At 41.5% G+C, this 24,887-nt stretch overlaps 1 protein-coding gene across 4 annotated transcripts in view; it reads left to right on the top strand.

Annotated features, from left to right (window-relative positions):
* Positions 1 to 24,887, top strand: part of MAN1A2 (mannosidase alpha class 1A member 2) — a 304,833-nt gene that overhangs the window by 70,891 nt on the left and 209,055 nt on the right. For all 4 annotated transcript variants that reach the window (XM_073310578.1, XM_073310569.1, XM_073310564.1 and 1 more), the window contains exon 3: positions 19,240 to 19,336. In XM_073310578.1, the coding sequence (XP_073166679.1) occupies positions 19,240 to 19,336 (97 nt within the window). The remainder of the gene's footprint in view (positions 1 to 19,239; positions 19,337 to 24,887) is intronic.

The following is a 24,887-nucleotide window of genomic DNA, read 5'->3' as shown; positions in this document are numbered from 1 at the left end:
CTTGATACCAGCTGCCAACTAGACGTGGAGCCATTGATCACTACCCGTTGAGCCCGACGATCTCGCCAGCTTTCTGTCCAGCTTATAGTCCATTCATTCAGCCCATACCTCTTTAACTTGCTAGCAAGAATACTGTGGGAGACCATGTCAAAAGCTTTGCTAAAGTCAAGGAATAACACGTTCACTGCTTCCCCCTCATCCACAGAGCCAGTTATCTCGTTATAGAAAGCAATTAGATTAGTCAGGCATGACTTGCCCTTAGTGAATCCATGCAGACTGTTCCTGATCACTTTCCTCTCCTCTAAGTGCTTCAGAATTGATTCCTTGAGGACCTGCTTCATGATTTTTCCGGGGACTGAGGTGAGGCTGACTGGCCTGTAGTTCCCAGGATCCTCCTCCTTCCCTTTTTTAAAGATGGGCATTACATTAGCCTTTTTCCAGTCGTCTGGGACCTCCCCCGATTGCCATGAGTTTTCAAAGATAATGGCCAATGCGTCTGCAATCACATCCGCAACTCCTTTAGCACTTTCAGATGCAGCACATCCGGCCCCATGGATCTGTGCTCGTCCAGCTTTTCTAAATAGTCCCAAACCACTTCTTTCTCCACAGAGGGCTGGTCACCTCCTCCCCATGCTGTGCTGCCCAGTGCAGCAGTCTGGGAGCTGACCTTCTTTGTGAAGACAGAGACAAAAAAAGTATTGAGTACATTAGCTTTTTCCACATCCTCTGTCACTAGGTTGCCTCCCTCATTCAGTAGGGGGCCCACACTTTCCTTGACTTTCTTCTTGTTGCTAACATACCTGAAGAAACCCTTCTTGTTACTTTTAACATTCCTTGCTAGCTGCAACTGCAAGTGTGATTTGGCCTTCCTGATTTCACTCCTGCATGCCTGAGCAATATTTTTATACTCCTCCCATGTCATGTGTCCAAACTTCCACTTCTTGTAAGCTTCCTTTTTGTGTTTAAGATCAGCAAGGATTTCACTGTTAAGCCAAGCTGGTAGCCTGTCATATTTACTATTCTGTCTACACATCGGGATGGTTTGTTCCTGTAACCTCAATAAGGATGCTTTAAAATACAGCCAGCTCTCCTGGACTCCATTCCCCCTCATGTTATTCTCCCAGGAGATCCTGCCCATCAGTTCCCTGAGGTTGTCAAAGTCTGCTTTTCTGAAGTCCAGGGTCCGTATTCTGCTGCTCTCCTTTCTACCCTGTGTCAGGATCCTGAACTCAACCATCTCATGGTCACTGCCTCCCAGGTTCCCATCCACTTTTGTTTCCCCTACTAATTCTTCCCGGTTTGTGAGCAGCAGGTCAAAAAGAGCTCTGCCCCTAGTTGGTTCCTCCAGCACTTGCACCAGGAAGATGTCCCCTACACTTTCCAAAAACTTCCTGGATTTTCTGTGCACAGCTGTATTGCTCTCCCAGCAGATATCAGGTAATTGAAGTCTCTCATGAGAACCAGGGCGTGCGATCTAGTAACTTCTGTGAGTTGCTGGAAGAAAGCCTTGTCCACCTCATCCCCTTGATCCGGTGGTCTATAGCAGACTCCCACCACGACATCACCCTTGTTGCTCACACTTCTAAACTGAATCCAGACACTCTCAGGTTTTTCTGCAGTTTCATACAGGAGCTCTGAGCAGTCATACTGCTCTCTTACATACAATGCAACTCCCCCACCTTTTCTGCCCTGCCTGTCCTTCCTGAACAGTTTATATCCATCCATGACAGTACTCCAGTCATGTGAATTAGCCCACCAAGCCTCTGTTATTCCAATCACATCATAATTCCTTGACTTTGCCAGGACTTCCAGTTCTCCCTGCTTGTTTCCCAGGCTTCTTGCATTTGTATATAGGCACTTGAGATAACTCGCTGATCGTCTCTCTTTCTCAGTATGAGGCAGGAGCCCTCCCCTCTCACGCTCTCCTGCTCGTGCTTCCTCCCGGTATCCCACGTCCTCACTTACCTCAGGGCTTTGGTTTCCTTCCCCTGGTGAACCTAGTTTAAAGCCCTCCTCACTAGGTTAGCCAGCCTGCTTGCAAAGATGCTCTTCCTTCTCTTCTTTAGGTAGAGCCCGTCTCTGTCTAGCACTCCTCCTTCTTGGAACACCATCCCATGGTCAAAGAATCCAAAGCCTTCTCTCCAATACCACCTGTGTAGCCATTCGTTGACTTCCACGATTTGATGGTCTCTACCCAGCCCTTTTCCTTCTACAGGGAGGATGGATGAGAACACCACTTGAGCCTCCAACTCCTTTATCCTTCTTCCCAGAGCCACATAGTCTGCAGTGATCCGCTCAAGGTCATTCTTGGCAGTATCATTGGTGCCCACAGGGAGAAGCAGGAAGGGGTAGTGGTCTGAGGGCTTGATGAGTCTCGGCAGTCTCTCCATCACATCGTGAATCCTAGCTCCTGGCAAGCAGCAGACTTCTCGGTTTTCCCGGTTGGGGCGGCAGATAGATGACTCAGTCCTCCTGAGGAGGGAGTCCCTGACCACCGCCACCCGCCTCCTTCTCTTGGGAGCGGTGGTCGTGGAACCCCCATCCTTAGGACAGTGCATCTCATGCCTTCCAATCGGCGGAGTCTCCTTTTGTTCCCTTCCCTCAGACGTATCATCTAGTCCACTTTCTGCATTAGTACCTGTGGAGAGAACATGAAAACGGTTGGTTACCTGTATCTGCATTGTTGGTACATGGACACTCCCCTTTTTTCTTCTGGAGGTCATGTTATCTAAGGCCAAGGATACAGCTTTCTTGACTTCTTTCTTATTGGTACCACATACACTGGTATCAATAGATTCTACAGCTACAGCATCAGTGCTGATTATTTCAGCTGCCTCATTTATGGTACCATGAGATTTAGTGGTATCTGCTCATTCAGAATCACTTCTTCTGGTTCATGGTGACAATCCATTATCAGTATCTTGTAGGGGTGAATCATCAGTACTGCCTATTAAACTTCTGATCTGGTATTCACTTAATGAAGATTCCTTAAAGAGCTCCTCATCCTTATTTGGAAGAATCCACATTAGCTTCATCAGCTACTGAGGCCAGTTTGGAGGGATTTCCTTTATTTCTTACTTGTGTATCTCTCACTGGATGTTTGTCCTAAAACCAGATCTCAGAAGTCTTCTTGTAAAGGATTATGTACCTTCCCATGCTTCTTGGTTTCCTCCTCCTTGGGCTACCATGTGGTTACTCTTGTGGGTAATAGATGTGGCCAAACTGATACCCTTTGGCTCCCCATCAGGGCTATAGAGACCCATCTTCATCTCATTCAAGGCAAAGGTAGCCAGCACCTGAGTAATCAGAAATTGGTCATCCTGATGAGAAACCTCATACATCTCCTATCAACATCAGCAGGTTTCCTCTGAGGAAGAATGGTCAGTCAAAGCAGCCTCCTGTAATTTGTCTCCTGCTTATGAAGGGTTAATAGCAACTTCCTTCTCACCAACATATGGTTATAGATCTTTGCAAGATCTTTTAAAAAGGATTGCAGCAGCCCTGGAAATATCAATTGAAATGGTGTGACCCAAGAGCCCCTTAATGCCAACTGGCAAGGGAGTTACAGGAATGGCCTGATTCTGGTATGTCTATTCTGGTTCACCAAAGAATGTTGAATGTTATTTAAGGTCTTAAATGAAAGCTAGGGTCACACTAGTCTTTAATATTGTTGTGATACATTGTGATACAGATACATTGTAAGGAGTTACGTATATATACTGAAAATATGTTCTAAAGTCTGTATCAAGGCAGAATTGACCAAAGCTTTCTGTCTGACAAAAAGATGTGTACCAATCTAGCTGGTTATTGAAATGTAAATTTAAGTATTGTCTCATTCACAATGGGTCTTCCATCACCTATCTAAGCTGAATGCAGATGAAGGATTGTAAAAATGTCAGAAAGTACCTAACAGGTAGCAAACACAGTTGGGGAGCTGTAGCTCACGAAAGCTTATGCTCTAATAAATTGGTTAGTCTCTAAGGTGCCACAAGTCCTCCTTTTCTTTTTGCGAATACAGACTAACACGGCTGTTACTCTGAAACTTATCTTGAGATACACTTCAAAGGTTTGCTGGAGTCTACTTGGGGAACAAAGATGACACCTTGTTATCCTGCACCTAGGAAGTAAATGGGCAGTGTGTTTACATTCATGAAAACAGGATCACAACCAGCTTTGGGTGAAGAGGCTGCAAAAGACTTTGGATGAGATAAACTTCTTTAGGCAGAACATTAGCTTGTTAAGTTTAGTTTCTAGACACATATTATGATATTCTTTTATATGTAACCTTTTTGTTTCCATTAGCCTTACTCACTATCTCTTGAATCTTTGGTAAAATTTATTGTTGTTTTCACTATAAATATATCTCAGTACTCTAGTATTAAACAAGGTGCTGATCCTGAGTTGAATCATACAAATGGGTGTGTACCCTGCTCCCTTGAGGACAGCAGTCGTGGTATTTCTGTGAGTGATCAGTGTTTGGACACTACATGGGAATGCTTCAAAGAGGCTTGGGAACTGGGGTGCACTTATTGTTAATCTACAAAGCAAAATAAGGTCTGGAATAACCCAGAGGGAGTGACTAACAGGCTGGTGGTGTCAGGGAGCAGTTAACCTAGTTAAGTATAAGCAAGTCTCCCTCATGCTGGAGGCAATAGGGTAACAAGGTGAAACACAGCCCTAGGCACTCCGAAAACTGTCACAAATGGTTTCTGATAAATCTCATAAAAGTTTAGATATTCTACATTGTTCTGCTCCTGACAGAATAGCCATGCTCATAAATGATGGCTTATTGGAACCAGCTCAAAGTTTATGGCCTACTCCAGCGATGATTGCAGCTACCTCAAAGAAAGCTGATAGGAAATATCAAGTTTCCACTAAAGACTTTGAGATGTTTTATACCCTTTGTCACCCAATTCTTTGGAGGTCACCACTGCTCAAGAATGCACAATGCAGTGACTTTACAAAATAACTTTCAAGGACAAGAAGCCTAAATGTCTTGATCTTCTGGGTAGAGTTATTCCTCAGCTACACTCTGCAAGAGGATTTTTACCAGTCACGTTCTTCTATCTGAAAAAGAAAGGAGGGCTGGAGGGCTGAGAAGGGGAGCAGAGGGGAAAGCAGGCACACACGCGCATGTGTGTATATATAGTATATATGTAATGGTGGGTCCCAAAAAAAGACAATGCACTTGGTGGATCAACTTAGTAAAAAGTTTGGGAACCACTGATCTATATGGATTCCAAGACCCATCCCCATTATTGAAAGTCCTTGTAAGATTTTGGCAGGTTAAGGAACTGAGAGGCACTTGGTTTGCCTTGCCCCTTTATGCCCTTGAGCGAGGGTTATTCCTTGAACATGTAAGGGCCAACTGGGGACTGCTAGCAAGAAAAAAACTTCCAATCTTTGTTGCTAGGGGGTGTACAATACTATGACTAGAATACATATGGACAACAAATCTCAAAGAACATAAGTTACCCCTCTTTTAAAAAAAATCTCTTGATTTTGGGTAGCCTGACCAATTTGTTTTTATGCTTGAGGTTGGCATCACAAAATTTGTTCAACCAAAGAAAATATATTTACTGTTGTTTCCAAATACTCAGAATTTAGCCTACTATAAGACAGCAGTTTGGGCTCAAAGGAGAATGGATTTACATTATTAATAAATCCATTTTAGCTTGTTGAACTTACATGACTGTTTCTCATTTTAAAAAGCTTCCTACTTTGAACTCTTGTTTGTTCCTGCAGTTCTTCCAGTGTATTGTCTTTATTAAAAAAATACTCACACTTGAGTTCACTCCAGGCATTGGGTAGACTATGGTAATTATTACACAGCCTTCCGTAAGAAGGTGTGCAATAGCAGTTTCTCAACAGAGACTGAGAAACGAGAGTTTGGGGAGAATTATGTAGCTGCCTACACTGCTTTTCACCCTCTGCCTCCCAAGCTTCTGAGCTGAAGAAGTGTTCCATGCCCCTCTGCTGTCGGTGAATCTTTTTAGGGAAAGTGAACAGGAGGGAAAATCCCTGTAAATTTAGGGGAATACTCAACTATAAAGCTACAGACCACCGCAAAGAAGTAATTCAAAGAGTTAATCCCTTTAAACTCTTTAATCTGAAACTAATGTACCACACTCATATGCAGATACAAACACTACCATCTTCCCTCCTCTCCCACATTGACAATTAATTTGAAGTCAGTCTTTGCAAGGAAAGTGTTTAATGTATTAAAACACAAAGTGTAAACTAGGTTTTGCATGCAACAAGTTCTAGACCTCTTTTGGGCATTAAACTAACTTCAGCAAACTTTCCAACACTCCCACATTAAATTTGTTTGTTTAAAAACTGGAATCCAGTATTTGTACTGTACATAATTTTCTGCTGAGACCCAAGTGAGATTACTTTGAGCTTTCTGCACCCTATTGTTTGGACTAGATGAACAAAAGATGATAACAAATTTTGAAGTGTGACAAAGCACTAATTTTTCTAAGTCCTAGAAATCATCAACAAGTATGTTGGATTTATTGATTTTTAAGTTATATTATTTGAATTATGGTAGCACCTAGATGCCAGAGCCCCATTCTGCTAGCCCTGTAAAAATATGTAATAGAGACTGTCCCTGTCCCAAAGAACCTACAACCTAAGTATAAGAATATAGACAACAGTTGGATGCAACCTTAATTCAACCTCCTTGTGCACATGAACTGTTATAAAGCCTTTAATTACATGATCACATAACATTTTTCCCACAGGGTGCCTACCTCCTTCTGTGCAGACTACAGATGGTGCACACTGAATGGGTAGCTATTCAATGTTTCTTTTTTATCCTCATCATCCATTTTATGGCCACATGTCTTATTTACTGCACACTATCCAAAACCTGCACTGAATACAGAATTACCAGTTTATTCTTGGGCTTTTCTGTGACACATCACTGTAGAATCTGAATGTTTTACAAATATTAATGAATTTATCTTTGCAAAACCCCTCTGAGGTCAGATGTGGTATTATCCCTACTTTACAGATGGGGAACTGAGGCACAGATAGGCTGCTTTTTATAGTTTTTACTCTGGACATTCTCTTCCCTCTGCTGATTGGCTGTTTCCTCTCACATTGAACCCCTGCCTCAGTCTTTTTGCATGAGTCTCAGTACCCCTGCCTTCCTCCTCCCCGTCTTCCTCTCCCTTCTCCCTTTTTCTTACCCTCTTCCTTTAATTTCAACCTTTGCTTTGCTTGTCTCTCTTCAGATAACCCCTATCCCAGAAAAATCCTTCAAAAAGAATAAAAACAAACAAAACACACACACACACAAATCATGGCACCAACTTGACATTTGCAAACCACCACTTAGTTCTCTCTGCTTGTATGTTTCCTTTCCCCTTACCCTTTGTATCTCCTCTATTTAGATTGTAAGCTTCTGGCACGGTGACTATCTACTACTCTGTGTTCTTACCGTGGCTATCTCAGTGGGGTCCCAATCTCAGCTGGGTTCCATAAACATGACGATAATAATCTTAATAGAATAAGGTCCATTTTTTAAAATCTTCCCTAATTTTGGGTACCCAACTTGGGACTCCTAGGACTTGATTTTTTTTAGAGTACTTAGCATTTTATAGCTCTTTATACATTCAAAGCATAGTTCCTATTCACTTCACTTGCAACTCTGAGTGTTCAGCACGTCAGATCCCAGGTGTCTCAAAGTGAGGTCACAGAAAATGAGGAAAACACACCAAACTTTTCCTAGGTCACCACTAATTGTAAGTGACTTGCCCAGCATCATGTAGGAGCCTTGTGACAGAGGCAAGGAAATAATCCAGTTCTCCAGGAAAACTTCAACTCTTTGATCTCATGGTTAAATTTTTCTCTTACTGCAGTCCCCTACCTCATTCACTACACACTCTCTAGCAAATGGGTTCCTGCAGACAAGTCTCCTTCACTACAGAATAGTGATTCCTTGCCTAAGTACCATCTTTCTCTTGTTCCTAATGTATTTATATAACCTCTTCTAATTGCCTTTTATGTACCTTGCTAGGTGTAATTCATTTTGAGCCTTAGCCTTTCTGATTTTGTCCCTACATGCTTGTGCTATTCTTTGGTATTCATCCTTAGCAATTTGTCCGTGCTTCCGCTTTTTGTAGGATTCCTTTTGATTTTCAGTTCATTAAAGAGGTCCTGATGCAGCCACATTGGCCTTTTACTATTCTTTCTGTTTTTCCTTTGCACTGGGATAGCTTGCTGTTATACCTTTAATATTGTCTAATGGCCAACTTTTCTGTACTCCTTTTTGCCTTAGATTTTCTTCCCATGGGACCTCACCTACCAGGTCTCTGGGTTTGTTGTCTGCTTTTTTGAAGTCCATTGTCCTTATTCTGCTGCTCTCACTCCTTCCCTTCCATAGACTCAAGAAGTCTATCATTTCATGATTCACTTTCATCCAAGTTGCCTTCCGCCTTGAGATTCACAAGCAATTCCTCCCTCTTAGTCAGAATCAAGCATAAAATGAACATTCCCCCTAATTATGTCTTTTACCTTCTGAAACAAAAAGTTGTTCCAACAAATTTTAAGAACTTATTGGACATTTTTATGTTTTGCTGTATTATTATTCCAGTAGATGTCTGGATAGTTAGTCCCCCATTACTACCTGGTCTTGTGTTCTGGATATTTCTGTTATTTGTTCTAGAAATGTCTGACCTACCTCCTCCTTATTTGGTGGTCTGTGGTAGATCTCTGAAATGACATTGCCCCTGTTTCCCCCCATCCCTTTTATCTTCACCCAGAGACTTTCTTCCCGAGCAAGGTGTACTTTCTATACCAATAATCCAGTCATGAGATTTATCCCATGATGTTTCTGTGATATCAATTAAGTCATAATTTAGCTTGTGTACTAAGACTTCCAGTACTTCCTGTAAAAGTGGCAAAGAGTCCTGTGGCACCTTATAGACTAACAGACTCTTTGCTGCTTTTACAGATCCAGACTAACACGGCTACCCCTCTGATACAGTACTTCCTGTTTATTCTCCATAGTACCTTGCATTTGTGTATACACATCTAAGAATTTGAGCACATTCATCCACTGTTTTCCTTGTTGCTTATTTGTATAGTTATCTGTGGGCTTTTGTCATCCACCCACTTTGAAACTAGTTAAAAGTCTGTCTTGCTGTGTTGGTGAGTCGGTATCCCAATGTGCTCTTCCCCTTCTTTAGGTGGACCCCATTTCTGCCCAGGAGTCCTTCATGGAACAGCATCCCATGGTCAAGGAAGCCAAAGCCCTCCTGTCAACTCCATATGTGCAGTCATGTATTCAACTCGAGGATGAGTCTGTCTCTGCTTGGGCCCTTATCCTTTGCCAGCAGGGTGGACAAGAATGTCACCTGCGTCCCCCTGACTTTTTCATCCTTGCTCTCAGCAGTGATGAACATCACAGAGGATATTGAAAAATTGGAGATGGTGCAGAGAAGAGGCACAAAAATTAGTTGTGAGCTAGAGAAAAAACCTTGATGCAAGACACTTGCAAAATTAGGCAAAGGTTTCTAACCAGCAGAGGTGTGAAGTTCTGGAACAGCCTTCCAAGGGGAGCAGGTGGGGCAAAAAACCTAACTGGCTTCAAGACTGAGCTTGAGAAGTTTATGGAGGGGATTGTGTGATGAGATTGCCTACAATGGCATGTGGCCCATTGGTGACTGCCAGTAGCAAAAATCCCCAACTGCTGGAGACAGGACACTCGATGGGGAGGGGTCTGAGTTACTACAGAGAATTCTTTCCCAGGTATCTGCCCACATGCTCAGTCTGCTAGACTGAAGTGACCTATATTATCAAAATTGTGTTCCCCATGTAGGTACTTCAGTGTTGCTCATCTTTGTTTTAAATTTTAGGACACTGGCTTTTATAAAGAAACAACCCTATATATTATTACTAGTGTTTTGCTAGTATTTTATGTTACTCTGTATATATTGTGTAACTTGCTTCTCTGGTCTTTGTCCTCTTTTAAAATGATGTTGAGCTCACAGTGCAGTAATTTTCCTTTTTCTCTGTTTTTAAATGTAAAAAAGAATAAAGCCATATATGTACAGAGACAGCACAGGAGAAGGAATCATTTTAAATTTGCACACTTTCAAAAGATTCTTGATTCTCCAGACACAAGTATGGGATAGCCAACATGCTAAACATGGCCACAAGCTACATGTAGCCTCCTAGAGTTCAGTGAGGCCTGTTTACTGTAGAGATGAAGTCAGCAGAGATTAGGTATCCAGTATACAAAGCAGATTGTTGTTGTTTTTTTAAATCAAGATACAGCATTGTATGTGATAAACTTTAATTTTTATGGGTATATATAATTTTCAAGTGTGAAAGTTAAAAGTATGATTAGCATCTTGTGGAGTACATGGAAATTAGGGGTGGCTCTGGGCAATATTTGGGTCCCCGCTCTCTGTAGGAATGAGCTCACTAAGGGAGGCTATGTGGGCTAATATACACCTGACAGTTTAAAACGTAACTTTCATAGTAGATAAATTTCCTCACTTAGCGAACAAAATACTAACTTTATATTTGGCAATCTGTCATCCACAACTATGGGAAACTTTTAACCTTGAGTGATCATTTGGATTTCTGTTCGTACAGAAAAAGGAAAAAAAGACTTGTTTTTCCACAGTTTGGGAAATAAGTTGCTAGACAGTTTGCTTTGATTGGTAACTGAGAGAACCTGCATCTGAAGAGGATTGTGAGTCTGTCTATCTGAGAGCATTTTTTAAATGAGATGACTTATTCAAGTTGTTAGTAATTGTAATTATAGAAAGCTCAAGCCCTCTTAGGTAGTCTGGAGATTGAGCATATGCTCTTGCACTTGTAACATATTACTAAACCCATCAATGTCAGTGGCTCAAATTTTAACACACGGAAGGTGATGAAAAGAAATAACTTATTTCTGAACAGTACAACTGAAAGTTAAGGGGAGACTTGATCACAGTTCATAAGTATCTACATGGTGAACAAAATGGGTTCTTCAGTCTAGCAGGGAAAGTTATAAAAAGATCCAGTGGCTGGACGTTGAAGCTAGACAAGTTAATATTGGAAATAAGACACAGATTTTTAACAGTAATTATCCATTAAAACAACTTATTTAATGATATAGTGGATTGTCCATCATGGCACTTTTTCAATCAAGACTGGATATTGTTCTAAAAGGCATGCTCTAGTTCAAACAGGAATTAATTCAGGGAAGTCCTATGACTTTGTGTTATACAGATTAGGTGATCACAAGGATCCCTTCTGATCTGAGGCTCTATTAAGCATTTGCAATGTGTAAAACTCACTGCATGTGATTTATACAAAACAAAATGGTTATGTACTTTACACACCATCTTTGGAAGCCAGGTTTTCCTGGGGAAGTCCCCCCCGCCCCAACCTCCCTGCAAATCAACCTACAAACAAAATAACCCAAAGAAAGTTTTCATCCCCAAAATAGAAGAGAGCCAGAGATTCTACGAAGTCCTCTAGGGACTTTGCTGTTGCTGTATGTTTTATGTGGAGGATACTCAGCTACCAAGGCAAGGGCTGCCAACATAAAACCCTAAAATAGATGGAGATGGATAGATTTTTATAGTTTAATGCAATTGAGAACTAAGGTACTGTGTAAATTTACCAGTTGAGACCATTATTGGAGAGCAATGGTGTATTTTTTAAGATAGTAGAAATGCCACAAAGTGTCAGGCTTATTTGCATAACTTTTGCTAAACTCTCTTCTGTATCTCCCATAGCAACCCCTTAGAATATATGCATAATGTTCATTAAGCAAATTTTTTATGCCAGAGGGTGTAATAGACTTCATTTCTGATTATATTGCATTTCAAAGTTATTAGTGTAAATGTTAATGATGTTGTTGGGAGGGAGGGATAGCTCAGTGGTTTGAGCATTGGCCTGCTTAAACCCAGGGTTGTGACTTCAATCCTTGAGGGGACCATTGGGGATTGGTCCTGCTTTGAGCAGGGGGTTGGACTAGAATGACCTCCTGAGGTCCCATCCAACCCTGATATTCTATGATTCTAAGGTGACTTACCTGCAGCAGACTAACAAATTTTAAGGTGTTTCCATTAAGACAAGGGATATCTGCTCTGTTGGTAAATTTGTATCTCAAGCCAGTGGTGCCAGAACAGGGCGCCATGGCCCTCCCACTTTTCACCATGGCGAACTCTGCCATCTTCCCCTCCGTGTCCCCACCCCTGGGCTCCCCACCCAGGGCAGATGGAGGTAGAGGGTCCACGTCAGCTCCCCACAGCTGGCTGTGCAGCTCTTACCTAGACCCAGCTCCGGTTGGGGGGCAGGGCCTTGGAGCTGCAGCCTGGCCATGGTAAGAGTTGCGTGGGTGGCTGTGGGGAGCCGCGGCGGACCCTCCACCCGCCTGCGTTGTGGGGAGCCTGAGCACCCATGACCCTGCTCCCCAGGTCCCCCACCCAGGGTAGGTGGAGGGTACATGCCACAGCTCTCCACAGCTGCCTGTGCAGCTCTTACCATGGCTGGGCTGCAGTTCCGAGGCCCTGCCCCCTGACTGGAGCTGAGTCTAGGTAAGAGCTGCGCAGGCAGCTGTGGGGAGTCTGGGTCCCTCCGCCTGCACTGGGGGAGGGCCCAGAGGGTGGGGACATGGGAAGGGGGCTGCTTTCAGCCCCTCGGCCCCGCTCCCCCTTCCGACTTGGCCTGGGGTGGGGCCTGGGGGGAAGAGAGGGGCCTAGGGGGAAAAGGGCAGGGCAGGGTCTCAGGCGGAGGAGGGGGTAGGGGCAGGGCCTCGGGGGGAAGAGGAGGGGCAGGGGCGAGGCCTGGGGAGGGCTGGGGGCCCCCCTACTTTTTGGAATGCTCTGCTGTCCCTATCTCAAGCTGCAGGAGTTAAGGTGTTTTTAAAACACTTGTTTATTGTTACAACATTACATAAAACCATAAGAACGGCCATACTAGCCAGTATCCTGTCTTCCAGTAGTGGCCAATGCCAGGTGCTTCAGAAGGAATAAACAGAACAGATAATCAGCGAGTGATTCACTCCCCATTGCCCATTCTCAGCTTCTGGCAATAGAGCCTAGGGACACTTCAGAGCGTGGTTTTGCATCCCTACCCATCCTGGGTAATAACCATTGATGCACCTATCCTCCATGAACTTATCTAGTTCTTTTTTTAATCCCTTATAGTCCTGACCTTCACAACATCCTCTGACAAAGAGTTCCACAGGTTGACTGTGAATTCATGGGCGCCAGGTTTGCATAATTTTTGGTGGTGCCCAGAATGGGTCCAAGCAGAGCGGTCCCGTCCATAGGACAGCCCGGGGCAACTGCCCTGGTCCCTGTGCTTTGGAGGGCCCCGTGCTTCAGGGGAATGCGGGGTCCAGGGCGGCGTGGAGGGCTAGTGGGGGGCCTGGCACCAGCAGCAGTGAGTGACCTGGCCCCAGCCCACCCCGCTTATCCCTGCCCCGCTGGTTGCCCTGGTCTGTCCTATGGACGGGACAGCTCTGAAAATATAAGCCCAAAGATTGGTGGAGCCTGGCCCACATTCCTGAATATTGGTGGAGCACGGGCACCACGGGTCCATATAACTTGCTGCCTATGTGTGCGTTGTGTGAAGAAATCCTTCCTGTTGTTTGTTTTAAATTTGCTGCCTCTTAATTTCATTTGGTGACCCCTAGTTCTTGTGTTTTGAGAAGGAGTAAATAACACGTCCTTATCTACTTTCTCCACACCAGTCATGATAGAGCTCTATCATATCCCCCTGTAGTCATTTCTTTTTTAAGCTGAAAAGTCCTAGTCTTATTAATCTCTCCACATACGGAAGCTGTTCCATACCTGTAATCATTTTTGTTGGCCTTCTCTGTACCTTTTCTATTTCCAATATATCTTTTTTGAGATAGGGCGACCACATCTGCATGCAGTATTCAAGATGTGGGAGTACCATGGATTTATCTAGAGGCAATATGATATTTTCTGTCTTATTATATATCCTTTTTCTAATGATTCCCAACATTCCGTTAGCTTTTTGACTGCCACTGCACATTGAAGTGGATGTTTTCAGAGAACTATCTGTGTTAAGAATGGTCTGGGTTTGCACAGACTTGCAAACAACAGTCAATAGTTAACCTTTTATTAAACATGAATAAAAAATGTTGTATGCATTGTTGTAGCTGTGTTGGTTCCACAATATTAGAGAGACAAGGTGGGTTAGGTACTATATTTTATTGGATCAACTTCTGTTGGTGAGAGAGACAAGCTTTCAAGCTTACACAGGTCTCTTCTTCAAGCTCTGTGTAAGCTTGAAAGCTTGTGTGTCTTCAACAGAAGTTGGTCCAATAAAAGATATTACCTCACCCTTGTCTCATGAAGTTTTTAAAAAAGTTAAAGCATTTGGTGAAACTTGTACTATTTCCCTTATCTCTTTTAGCTGTATAAAGTCTTTAAAAAGAAATTTCCTCACCTCTCCGTATTTTAGGTGGTATTAAAGGTGATTTTAAATGTCCTTGTCAGAGGAAAAAAAGGTTAGTTATTGTTTTGGTAGCAGATTTTGAGTGGCAGTGGTTTGTGTCATTTTGTTTAATTAAAAAAACAACAACAAATGATTGACATACAGGTAGAGAGAAAAGAATAGCAAAGATAATAAGAGAAAGCTTCTGTCTCTTACTTGCAGCTTGTTTGCTAGGAATATTATATACACAGAGCATGATTTTATTAGCAATCCTGAGGCCTTGCAAAACTTTATCAGAATCAGGCTTGTGATAAAAGTGGGAATTTTTTGTAATATTTTATTAACAGTATGGGTCTCAGCTGACCCATTTGAGTTGGTGTTGTTATCCCCTGGACGCAGAACAATTAAAATGCTTCTCCTGGAACAGAAAGAAGGAGCTGAGGTGTTTGGGTCACAACAGCTGTCTGGTGTGGTATGAATGTGCCATAAGGAGTTGGCTGGAATCAACGGTTAATGGAAGACTATAGAGACAACAGAAATCTCAATGATGGAAGACTAACTTTTAAAGTAAGTTACTTCCACCCACCTCTCTGCCAGAAAGCAGAGCAAAAAAGACTAGCTGAAGAACAATGGATTGAATGTGTCAGGGCACTCAGACACACAGCTGTCATTTGGGACTCAGAGTCAAAGGAACAGAGAGAGTGAGCCAAGATGGATTCTGCTGAAGGAGGGCTTGGTAGAGTCCTGGCTTCTGCCAGTAACAACTCTTTGATAACCTAAGTACTTCCTGATGCTCTATTCCAGTTGACTATTAAAACTGAACCTGGTTTGAAAAGCCTGCCTGATGTTGCTGCAAGTGCTTACTGATATGTATTGGTGTCTGAAGGGTGTAAAAAGTCACAAGTCTAGCTCAGGCAGACTTGCCTTTCGGAGCTAATGTTGAGAAACAGGTGGTGCTGGAGCCCAAAGGGCCAGTCTGAGAGGCACTGTGGCTATGTTGGCCTATGCTTGTGGAAAAGTCTGACCCCATGAGGTTGTGGTATTCTAAAAGGGATACTCCCAGGAGAATGTTTAACGGCTCAGGCATAGCCCAGAGCCTGGTTTATTGGATTAAGATAGAGCATTGTATCCTAAGAGTAGAATTGACATATGCTGTACCTTCATATTAAAGATGTGAGCAACCATCAGCTGCACTTTGACTGCTGCTGTGTTATAACGTATATATATTTCCTAATTTTTCCCTTGCTGCTCACCCTAGATAAATTCCAGCCCAGAAGTCATAACCATTCTTTTTGTACCACTCTGTTCACTCATTATACTTAAAATGGAGATTGCTGTCTCATTTGATTTTTTAGAAACTGCCTTGATTTTTTGTTCGTCCCTTTCTTGTATCTATCACTAAGACACTTTCACATAGGAAAGTAGGACAATAATTTCATTTTATTCCTCTTTGTTATGTCTCTTCAGACTCTCTCCTCTTTTAGAAATCTTTCATATCCAGAAATGGAACCACAGCAAGATATTGATTGAACAAAACTTACCTCTTCTGGGAACAGTGTCTCTCTTGCATACTGTGTAATGGCTTTACTTATTCCCTATTTCATGTTCAGAGGGAGACTTTAAGCTCTTTGGAAAGACGTATCTGTTTTTTAAAACCTTTGCTTGCTTTTGGGGATGAGCAGTAATATACTCTATAAATCCACCTTTGGGAAGAAGTTATGTAATTACTGTATGATAGAAATAGGATGTTAAAGTAGTACAGAACCTTTTGAACAATGGACAGTGAATGGTTCCATACCACTTTAGAGGAGGATGAGTGTTTTGAATTATGGAGACTTTCATTTCACATTAGTGATGTATTCTGTGCAGGTAATTTTAGACTAGCTGCAATACTGGGACTCGATCCAAAAACCACTGAAAGAAATTTAGAGACTTGCATTGTCTTCACTGGGCTTTAGATCATGGTCCCATTTAGTGTGAGAAACTTTTCTGATCACTTGTTCATGAGAACTTAAGATTTCAAAATTGTTGGTCTGACCAAAAAACTGTTGTCCTAGTTTTTGGAGCTATGGTCTCAATCTCTCAAATAAATTAAAATAAAATATTGTTGTTGTTGTGATTGTCTAAAGGCATTTTGTTGTATTCTGTTTGTTCTCCTATGTCCTGTTGTTCCAGTGTTTCTCTTTTTTTAATTTTTTTTATTTTGGCAAATTTTGACTTTCATGTAGTTCTGTTTAGTTGTCCTTGCTTTAATATAAATTGTATCAGGCACAACCTGGAGTTTGCTAATCTGATCTTCGAAAGATTCTCTGTATATTTAAAGGTATAAGTCTATTTTCAAAGATATTTTTAAGATTTGTACTATTTAAATCCCACAGAATAGTAGCAACTTCAAGCTGTTGTTGATGACTTTCAGAAAAATGAGCTATTTCAGAGGGTTCTGCCCTTTACTCTGGGTTGCTGGTCAGATCAAAGTACAGGGCAGATAAAAATCATGTTTTGTTTTGTTTTTTAATGAAGAATCATTTTAAAACATTTAAAACGTTTTTTTATTTACCATGTTTCTAGCTCTTTACTTTCCTCTAATTTTATAGTCTTAAATTGCTAAAGTGCATACTGTGTACTTTTTAAAATTAGTTTTCTAATTGTTAGTCAAATTTCAGTTTTCATATAGACATTTTTTCCACTAATAATTTTCACATTTAAAATGCTCATCCATTCTGAAAAATGCAAGTCCAGGTGTTAATTAGCATCCTTACTGTAAGAATTACACAAACTCAGGAACAAAACTGATAAGCAAATAGTCTATGCTCTCTTTGCAACCAACGTCACCTCCCGATATACTGAATTCCTACTTTAAAAATCCCACTTTCGGTGTGTAAGTATAGGTTTAGGAGCCAAATTTTAGGCCCCTGATTTTGAACATTTGTGCCGGTGTATAAAAAGTTCACAATAGTTTTGTTAATATATAATGAAATAACTTTTCATTGTTAATACTGAAGCAATTTAGTTTTGAAGTCGCAAAGATTTTATGACACTAAGACATGTTTTAAATTAAAAAACAATTTTAGCCCCTGATGCTGCAAACATTTATGCACATGCTTAATTTTAAGAACACTGGTTTCTATGTGAGTGAAGTTATGTACCAGTTTAAGTTTTTGCAGGATCAGGACCTTAATTTTCAACATTGAGTTTTTTGTCTACATCAGCTTTGTAAAATTCAAAGATTATACCATATTAAAAAAAACCCAGGATGTATAATTTTGCCAAAGTCCCAATCTGAGTTAAATCAGATGAATTATTTAAATCATTCCATTCTTCCAAAACAATGTAGCCAATGCTAAAAAGCTACCATTAGGCTGAATCTATTTGGAATATATTGCAGAAATTGAGTTGGAGCCAATATAGGCAGAGTTAAAGGCATTCTTAAAGAGAAGAAACAGCCAAATGTCTGTTAAATAATTCCTGAGTTACTTAGACACTTCAGAAATTCCCAACCCACGTGAAAACAAAGCTCACTCTTTGTTAAATGGTAGAGCAAGTAATATTTAAAGAAGGAATTACAAACCCACAGAGCGAGGGGGACACAGTAAGAAGGATATGTGTTCCATCTTAAGTAGATAAAACCAATTTTATGCATGAGTGTAAAAAACTGAGTTCATTTGTATGTTGCTTGTTGGTGCTTTTAAAAGGGGGTTGTTAGAGAAATTTACACATTCACTCACTATTTGTGTTTCCTTATCTTTAAAAAGGGATAGTGTTACTTACCAACTTTACATAAATGTTATGATTACTAATTGGCTGTTGTGTATTTATGTCAGTTGGAATGTGTAAAGTTCTGTATAAATGCTAAGTATTATTTTTATTATTAGGTCATGAATCTGCTGTTTGTTTTGCACAGTTCACCTACTGTACAGCATTGTGTGTCTATTAATGCTCTACAAATCATTACCAGAATGTCTAACACAAATTGTGAACTGTAATGAAATGGCGGGCCTTCTGGAGCTCTCCTCTCTTCACCTTTGATGTATTATTCATCTGTTTTTTAAATATATGTATCATGGAATCATGGAGCTAAAGATGGATAAATCCAACAGGATTAGATCATCTAATCCCCTTCCCATGGGTCAATGCAGGGTTGTCCCCTACAGAATATTTTCTAGCATTGTTTCTCAAGTGTTTTCCTACTGGGAAGCCAACTTTAGGAATTTGTGGCAACCTCCCCTCATTTTGCGTGGCAAACTGGTGTGCTATAGGCAAGGTATGACCTGCCTTGCCACATAGTAACTTGCTCTGTTGGCAAGCCCTAAATAATTCCTCCTTGCTCTCCTGGAAGTGTACACCCTTCAGATATTTGTAGATTGTTGTCATATTATTGCTTAGGCAAGTTAGTCAGATTTAGGCCAAGATTTTTAAAAATGTGCATTGTGCTTAGGCTCCTGAGTCCATATATAGGCACTGAAATCAGCGGCCTGAATTTCAGAAAGTCTGAGCCCCTAATACCTCCACTGAAATTAAATTGACTTAAGTTACTATTTGTGCTCTCAGTTTTTTGTCCTTTGACACTGCTGTAGCATGTACAATGCATCACTCCTCTTTACTGGAGTATTTTAGATACTCTTGAGATTTTTTGGATCAAAGGCTGTTCGTACTATATAGTCTGCCTATCGTTAACTGATAGAAATAGAGCCAGAATAACCATCAATATGCTGTGGTGAGCTTCAGGAACAGAAATGTTCAGATAAGGATCTAGCTTGTAAAACTGCATCATATGAGTAATCCATATTAACTGAATCTAATATTTCCCTTCCTCAGATGATGAAACATGCATGGGAAAATTACAGGCAATATGGATGGGGGCATAATGAACTCAAACCCATTGCCAGGAAAGGACATTCCACCAACATATTTGGTAGGTTATACTTTCTGTTACTTTAGTGGTTCTGTCCTATCCTTCCTTCCCAGAACGCTTTTTTAGAAATTCCTTATGAACTTTCTTAGTATAGTACACTGTACTGTAAATATTGTAAAATACTGTGAATCAGAGAGAGCTATTAATGCATCATTTTAATGACCATTCATATCCATGTAGAAACTGTTTAATGGGATTTTTTTGTGGCAAGTGTTTTTTAAATATATTTTATTACTACAGTTATATTGCTGAGTTGGGCTTATGAACAGTATTATTTTGATGTGCATACCAGTAGTAATAATGTGGTAATGATATTTATGAAGTGTCATATATGTCACTCATTGTGAAATGTATAGAAATACAGCATGCCTTCTCTGCATGCTTGAAGTTAAACTCTCAAAATTTAAATGCAGGACACATAGAAAAACTATTTGTAAGAAGATCAATTTATTCAATAAGTGGGGCTGAAGGAGGAAAATGCAGGAATTTAGGAGCAACTCTAAACTTAGGCGTTGAATGAAAAAAGTGTAAAGCTCAGGGCACAAGAATAAGGGTTTACGCAAGTATGAAGTTTTTAAAAGGTAAAAGGCTTGAAGGTAAGAATGAGGAGTTTGATTTTGATGTAGAAGAGAGAAAGCAGTGAAGGAATTCAAGGAAAGGAGTGATGTTGTTGGAATAGGAGCATCAAGAGGAAGATGGCTATTAGCAATGACATTTTGGATAGCCTGGCTCAGGGAAGAGGAAGATGTGGGGATGTCAGAGATGAAGAAGTTGCAGAACACAAGGTAAGAGTGGAAAGGGTGGATTTTAGATAACGAGGAAGTAACAAGGTTTACCATGAACCTGGCTGTGGCAAGCATGAGAGCCTGGAATCTAAGATGATGACAAGTGTTACAAGCCTGAGTTATGGAAAGGAAAGTGGAGTAATCAGTGATGATAAGGAAGCAAAAAAGAGGAGATGGTTTGGGTGAAAAGATTGGATGATCTGGCAGGATGCTCCTTAAGTGACTGAGATGTGTCCAAGAGGAGATTTTGGAAAGACAAAGATGCAAGAGTGGAGATAAAGTGGAAGATCAGAGATGGAGAAGTAGATTTAGGGAGCCAATGGCTTAGAGTTGGTAGCTGAACCAATGGAATTGAATGAGGTAACCCAGGGAGAAAAGGGTCGGGTTATGGACAAAGCTGAGAATGGAAGGAAAGCATGGGAAGAATACATAAAAAAGGTAATGCAGGAGTAGTGAGTGAGATAAAAGGAGAACTAGGAGAGCTCTGAAAGTTCAGGAGAAAAGTGTGAGGAGCATGCGAAGATATGAGTGTCTCTGTCAAAAGCAGAAGATATATTGAGAATGGGGAGTTAGAATTATTTTGGGTAAGTTTTACAGCCTGTGTTATACTGGAAGTCAAACTAACGTATCACAGTTGTCCATTCTGGCTTTGGAATCTGTGAACCCATGAATTTGTGATCATCTAGTCTGACCTTGTATATGCATAGGCTTCAGAATTCCCCCCAAATAGTTCCTAAAATATGTCTTTGAGAAAAACATCCAATCTTGATTTGAAAATGGTCAGTGATGGAGAATCCACCACAAACCTTGGTAAATTGTTTCGATGGTTAATTACGCTCACTGTAAAAACCGACTCCCTATTTCCAGTCTGAATTTGGAAAAAAGGAGTTTAAGGAGTTTAAGGGGGTACATGATAGTGGTCTTCAAATATATGAAAGGCTGCCGTTAAAAAGATGGAGAAAAATTGTTCTCTTTTGCCACAGAAGTCAGGAGAAGAGGCAATGGGTTCAAACTACAGCAGAGCAGATTTAGATTAAATCTCAGGAAAATCTTCCTAGCTGTAAGAACAGTAGGACAGTGGAACAAACTCCCTAGGGAAGTCATGGAATCTCCTTACTGGAGGTATATAAAAAGAGGCTGGATAACCATCTGTCTTGGGTGGTTTAGGCACAACAAATCCTGTGTCTTGGCTGGGGGTTAGACTAGATGACCCTTGCAGTCCCTTCTATAACTCTTTGGTTCAGTGTTTCTATGAATGTATCTAGCTTCTACTTCCAGCCATTGGATCATGTTATACCTTTCTCTGCTAGATTGAAGAACCCATTATTAAATATTTGGTCCCCATGTAGGTACCCATAGACTATAACCAAGTCATCCCCTTAACCTTCTCTTTGTTAAGCTAAATAAGTTGGTCTCCTTGAGTCTATCACTATAAGGGATGTTTTCTAATTCTTTAATCATTCTCATGGCTCTTCTCTGAACCCTCTCCAATGTATCAACATCCTTCTTGAATTATGGGCACGAGAGCTAGACACAGTATTCCAGCAGTGGTTGCACTGATGCCAAATATAGAGGTAAAATGATCTCGCTACTCTGCGTTGAGATGCCCCTGTTTATGCGCCCAGGGATTGCATTAACCTTTTTGGTCACAGTGTTGCCGTGGGAGCTCATGTTCAGCTGATTATCCAACACAAATCCCAAATCTTTTTCAGAGCCACTGCTTCCCACAATAGAGTCCTCCATCCTGTAAACATGGCCTACATTCTTTGTTCCTAGACGTGTATGTTTACATTTAATCATATTAAAATGCACATTGTTTGTTTAATAAAGATGTTAAATAGTATAGGGCGAAGAACTGATCCCTACAGAACCCCACAAGAAACACACCCGTTCGATGATGATTCCCTGTGTGCAATAATTTTTTTAGACCAACATGTTAGCCAGCTTTTAATCCATTTAACATGTGCCATGTTAATTTTATACCATTCTCATTTTTTAATCAAAATGTTGTGCCGTATGAAGTCAAATGGCTTATAATGACCCTGTTCTCTTGTAATCTCATCCAGAAAAGATATTATCTTGTTGCTTGACAGTGAGAGACTTGGGTTATGTTTTTACAGCTCATGGTAGCGAGCCTCCCAGACTGGGTCAATAGACTTGGGCTCATGCTAGCACGCTAAAAATAGCTATGTAGATGTTGTGGCTTGGGCTGGACTTCAGGCTCTGAAGCTTAGGGAGGAGGGTGGGATTCAGAGCACAAGCCACAACTTCAAAATGCTCTCAGAACAGCTCTTTGACCACTAACGTGAGTCCCTGAAACCCAGGTAACCTCTGAAACCCAAGTCTATCAACCTGGGCTGGAAGACTCATTGCCAAGGGCTGCATAGAAATACCCTTGTCACGCTGTCTGGAGTGCCTCGCAGCTCAGAGTGCCAATCTCAGGTCAGATTGTCAAAAAAAAAGGACAGACACTCCAAACTGATGGTATACTCTATAATTAGATGTCACCACGCCAGTAACAAATTTGCATTCCTGGATCACTGTATTAGGCTATGTCTACACTAATACTTTTGTCAGTAAAACTTTTCATAGAATCATAGACTAACAGAAGATTAGGGTTGGAAGAGACCTCAGGAGGTCATCTAGTCCAACCCCTTGCTCAAAGCAGGACCAACACCAACTAAATCATCCCAGGGCTTTGTCAAGCTGGGCCTTAACAACCTCTAAGGATGGAGATTCCATCACCTCCCTAGGTAACCCATTCCAGTGCTTCACCACCCTCCTAGTGAAACAGTGTTTCCTAATAGCCAACCTAGACCTCCCTCCACTGCAACTTGAGGCCATTGCTCCTTGTTCTGTCATCTGCCACCACTGAGAACGGCAGAGCTCCATCCTCTTTGGAACCCCCTTTCAGGTAGTTGAAGGCTGCTGTCAAATCCCCCCTCACTCTTCTCTTCTGCAGACTAAACAAGCCCACTTCCCTCAGCTTCTCCTCATAAGTCATGTGCCCCAGTCCCCTAATAATTTTCGTTGCCCTCTGCTGAACTCTCTCCAATTTGTCTACATCCTTTTTGTAGTGTGGGGCCTGTCATAAATATAAAGGGAAGGGTAAACACCTTTAAATCCCTCCTGACCAGAGGAAAAACCCTTTCACCTGTAAAGGGTTAAGAAGCTAAGATAACCTCTCTGGCACCTGACCCAAAATGACCAATGAGGAGACAAGATACTTTCAAAGCTGGAGAAACAAAGGGTTCTCTCTGTCTGTGTGATGCTTTTGCTGGGACCAGAGCAGGAATGCAGGTCAGATAAGTGTTAGATTCTGTTTTGTTTAAATGGCTGATAAAATAAGTTGTGCTGAATGGAATATATATTCCTGTTTTTGTATGTTTTTGTAACTTAAGGTTTTGCCTAGAGGGATTCTCTATGTTTTGAATCTGATTACCCTGAAAGGTATTTACCATCCTGATTTTACAGAGGTGATTCTTTTACTTTTTCTTTAATTAAAATTCTTCTTTTAAGAACCTGATTGCTTTTCATTGTTCCTAAGATCCAAGGGTTTGGGTCTGTGTTCACCTATGCAAGTTGGTGAGGATTTTTATCAAGCCTTCCCCAGGAAAGGGGGTGTAGAGCTTGGGGGAATATTTTGGTGGGGAGACGTTTCCAAATGGGCACTTCCCCTGTTCTTTGTGTAACACTTTGGTGGTGGCAGCATTTAACCTAAGTTGGTAAGAATATGCCTAGGGGGTCTTTCATGCAGGTCCCCACATCTGTACCCTAGAGTTCAGAGTGGGGAAGGAACCTTGACAGGGCCCAAAACTGGACCCAGTACTCCAGGTATGGTCTCACCAGTACTCGATTTGCTGGCAATGCTCCTACTAAGGCAGCCCAATATGCCGTTAGCCTTCTTGGCAACAAGGGCATACTGCTGACTCATATCCAGCTTCTCATCCACTGTAATCCCCAGGTCCTTTTCTGCAGAACTGCCGCTTAGCTAGTCAGTCCCCAGCCTGTAGCGGTACATGGGATTCTTCCTTCCTAAGTGCAATGACTCTGTACTTGTCCTTGTTGAACCTCAGATTTCTTTTTGTCCAGTCCTCCAATTTCTCTAGGTCACTCTGGACCCTATCCCTACCCTCCAGCTTATCTACCTCTCCCCCCAGCTTAGTTTTCTCTGCGAACTTGCTGAGGGTGCAATTAATCCCATCATCCAGATCATTAATAAAGATGTTGAACAAAACCGGCCCCAGGACCGACCCCTGGGTTATTCTTCTTGATACCGGCTGCCAACTAGACATTGAGCTGTTGATCACTCCCCACTGAGCCCGACAATCTAGACAGCTTTCTATCCACTTTATAGTCCTTTCATCTAATCCATACTTTTTTAACTTTCTGGCAAGAATATTGTGGGAGACGGTATCAAAAGCTTAGCTAAAGTCAAGATATATCACATCCACTGCTTTCCCCATATCCACAGAGCCAGTTATCTCATCATAGAAGTCAATCAGGTTGGTCAGGCATGACTTGCCCTTGGTGAATCCATGTTGACTATTCCTGATCATCTTCCTCTCCTCCAAGTTCTTCAAAATGGATTCCTTGAGGACCTGCTCCATGATTTTTCCAGGGACTGAGGTGAGGCTGACCAGTCTGTTGTTCTCTGGGTTCTCCTTCTTACGTTTTTTAAAGATGGGCACTATATTTGCCTTTTTTCAATCGTCTGGGACTTCCCCCGATCACCACGAGTTTTCAAAGATAATGGTCAATGGCCC

Source organism: Lepidochelys kempii, chromosome 1, assembly GCF_965140265.1.
Source record: "Lepidochelys kempii isolate rLepKem1 chromosome 1, rLepKem1.hap2, whole genome shotgun sequence".
In the NCBI taxonomy this organism is placed as follows: domain Eukaryota; kingdom Metazoa; phylum Chordata; order Testudines; family Cheloniidae; genus Lepidochelys; species Lepidochelys kempii.
This window is presented reverse-complemented; position numbering and strand designations above follow the sequence as displayed.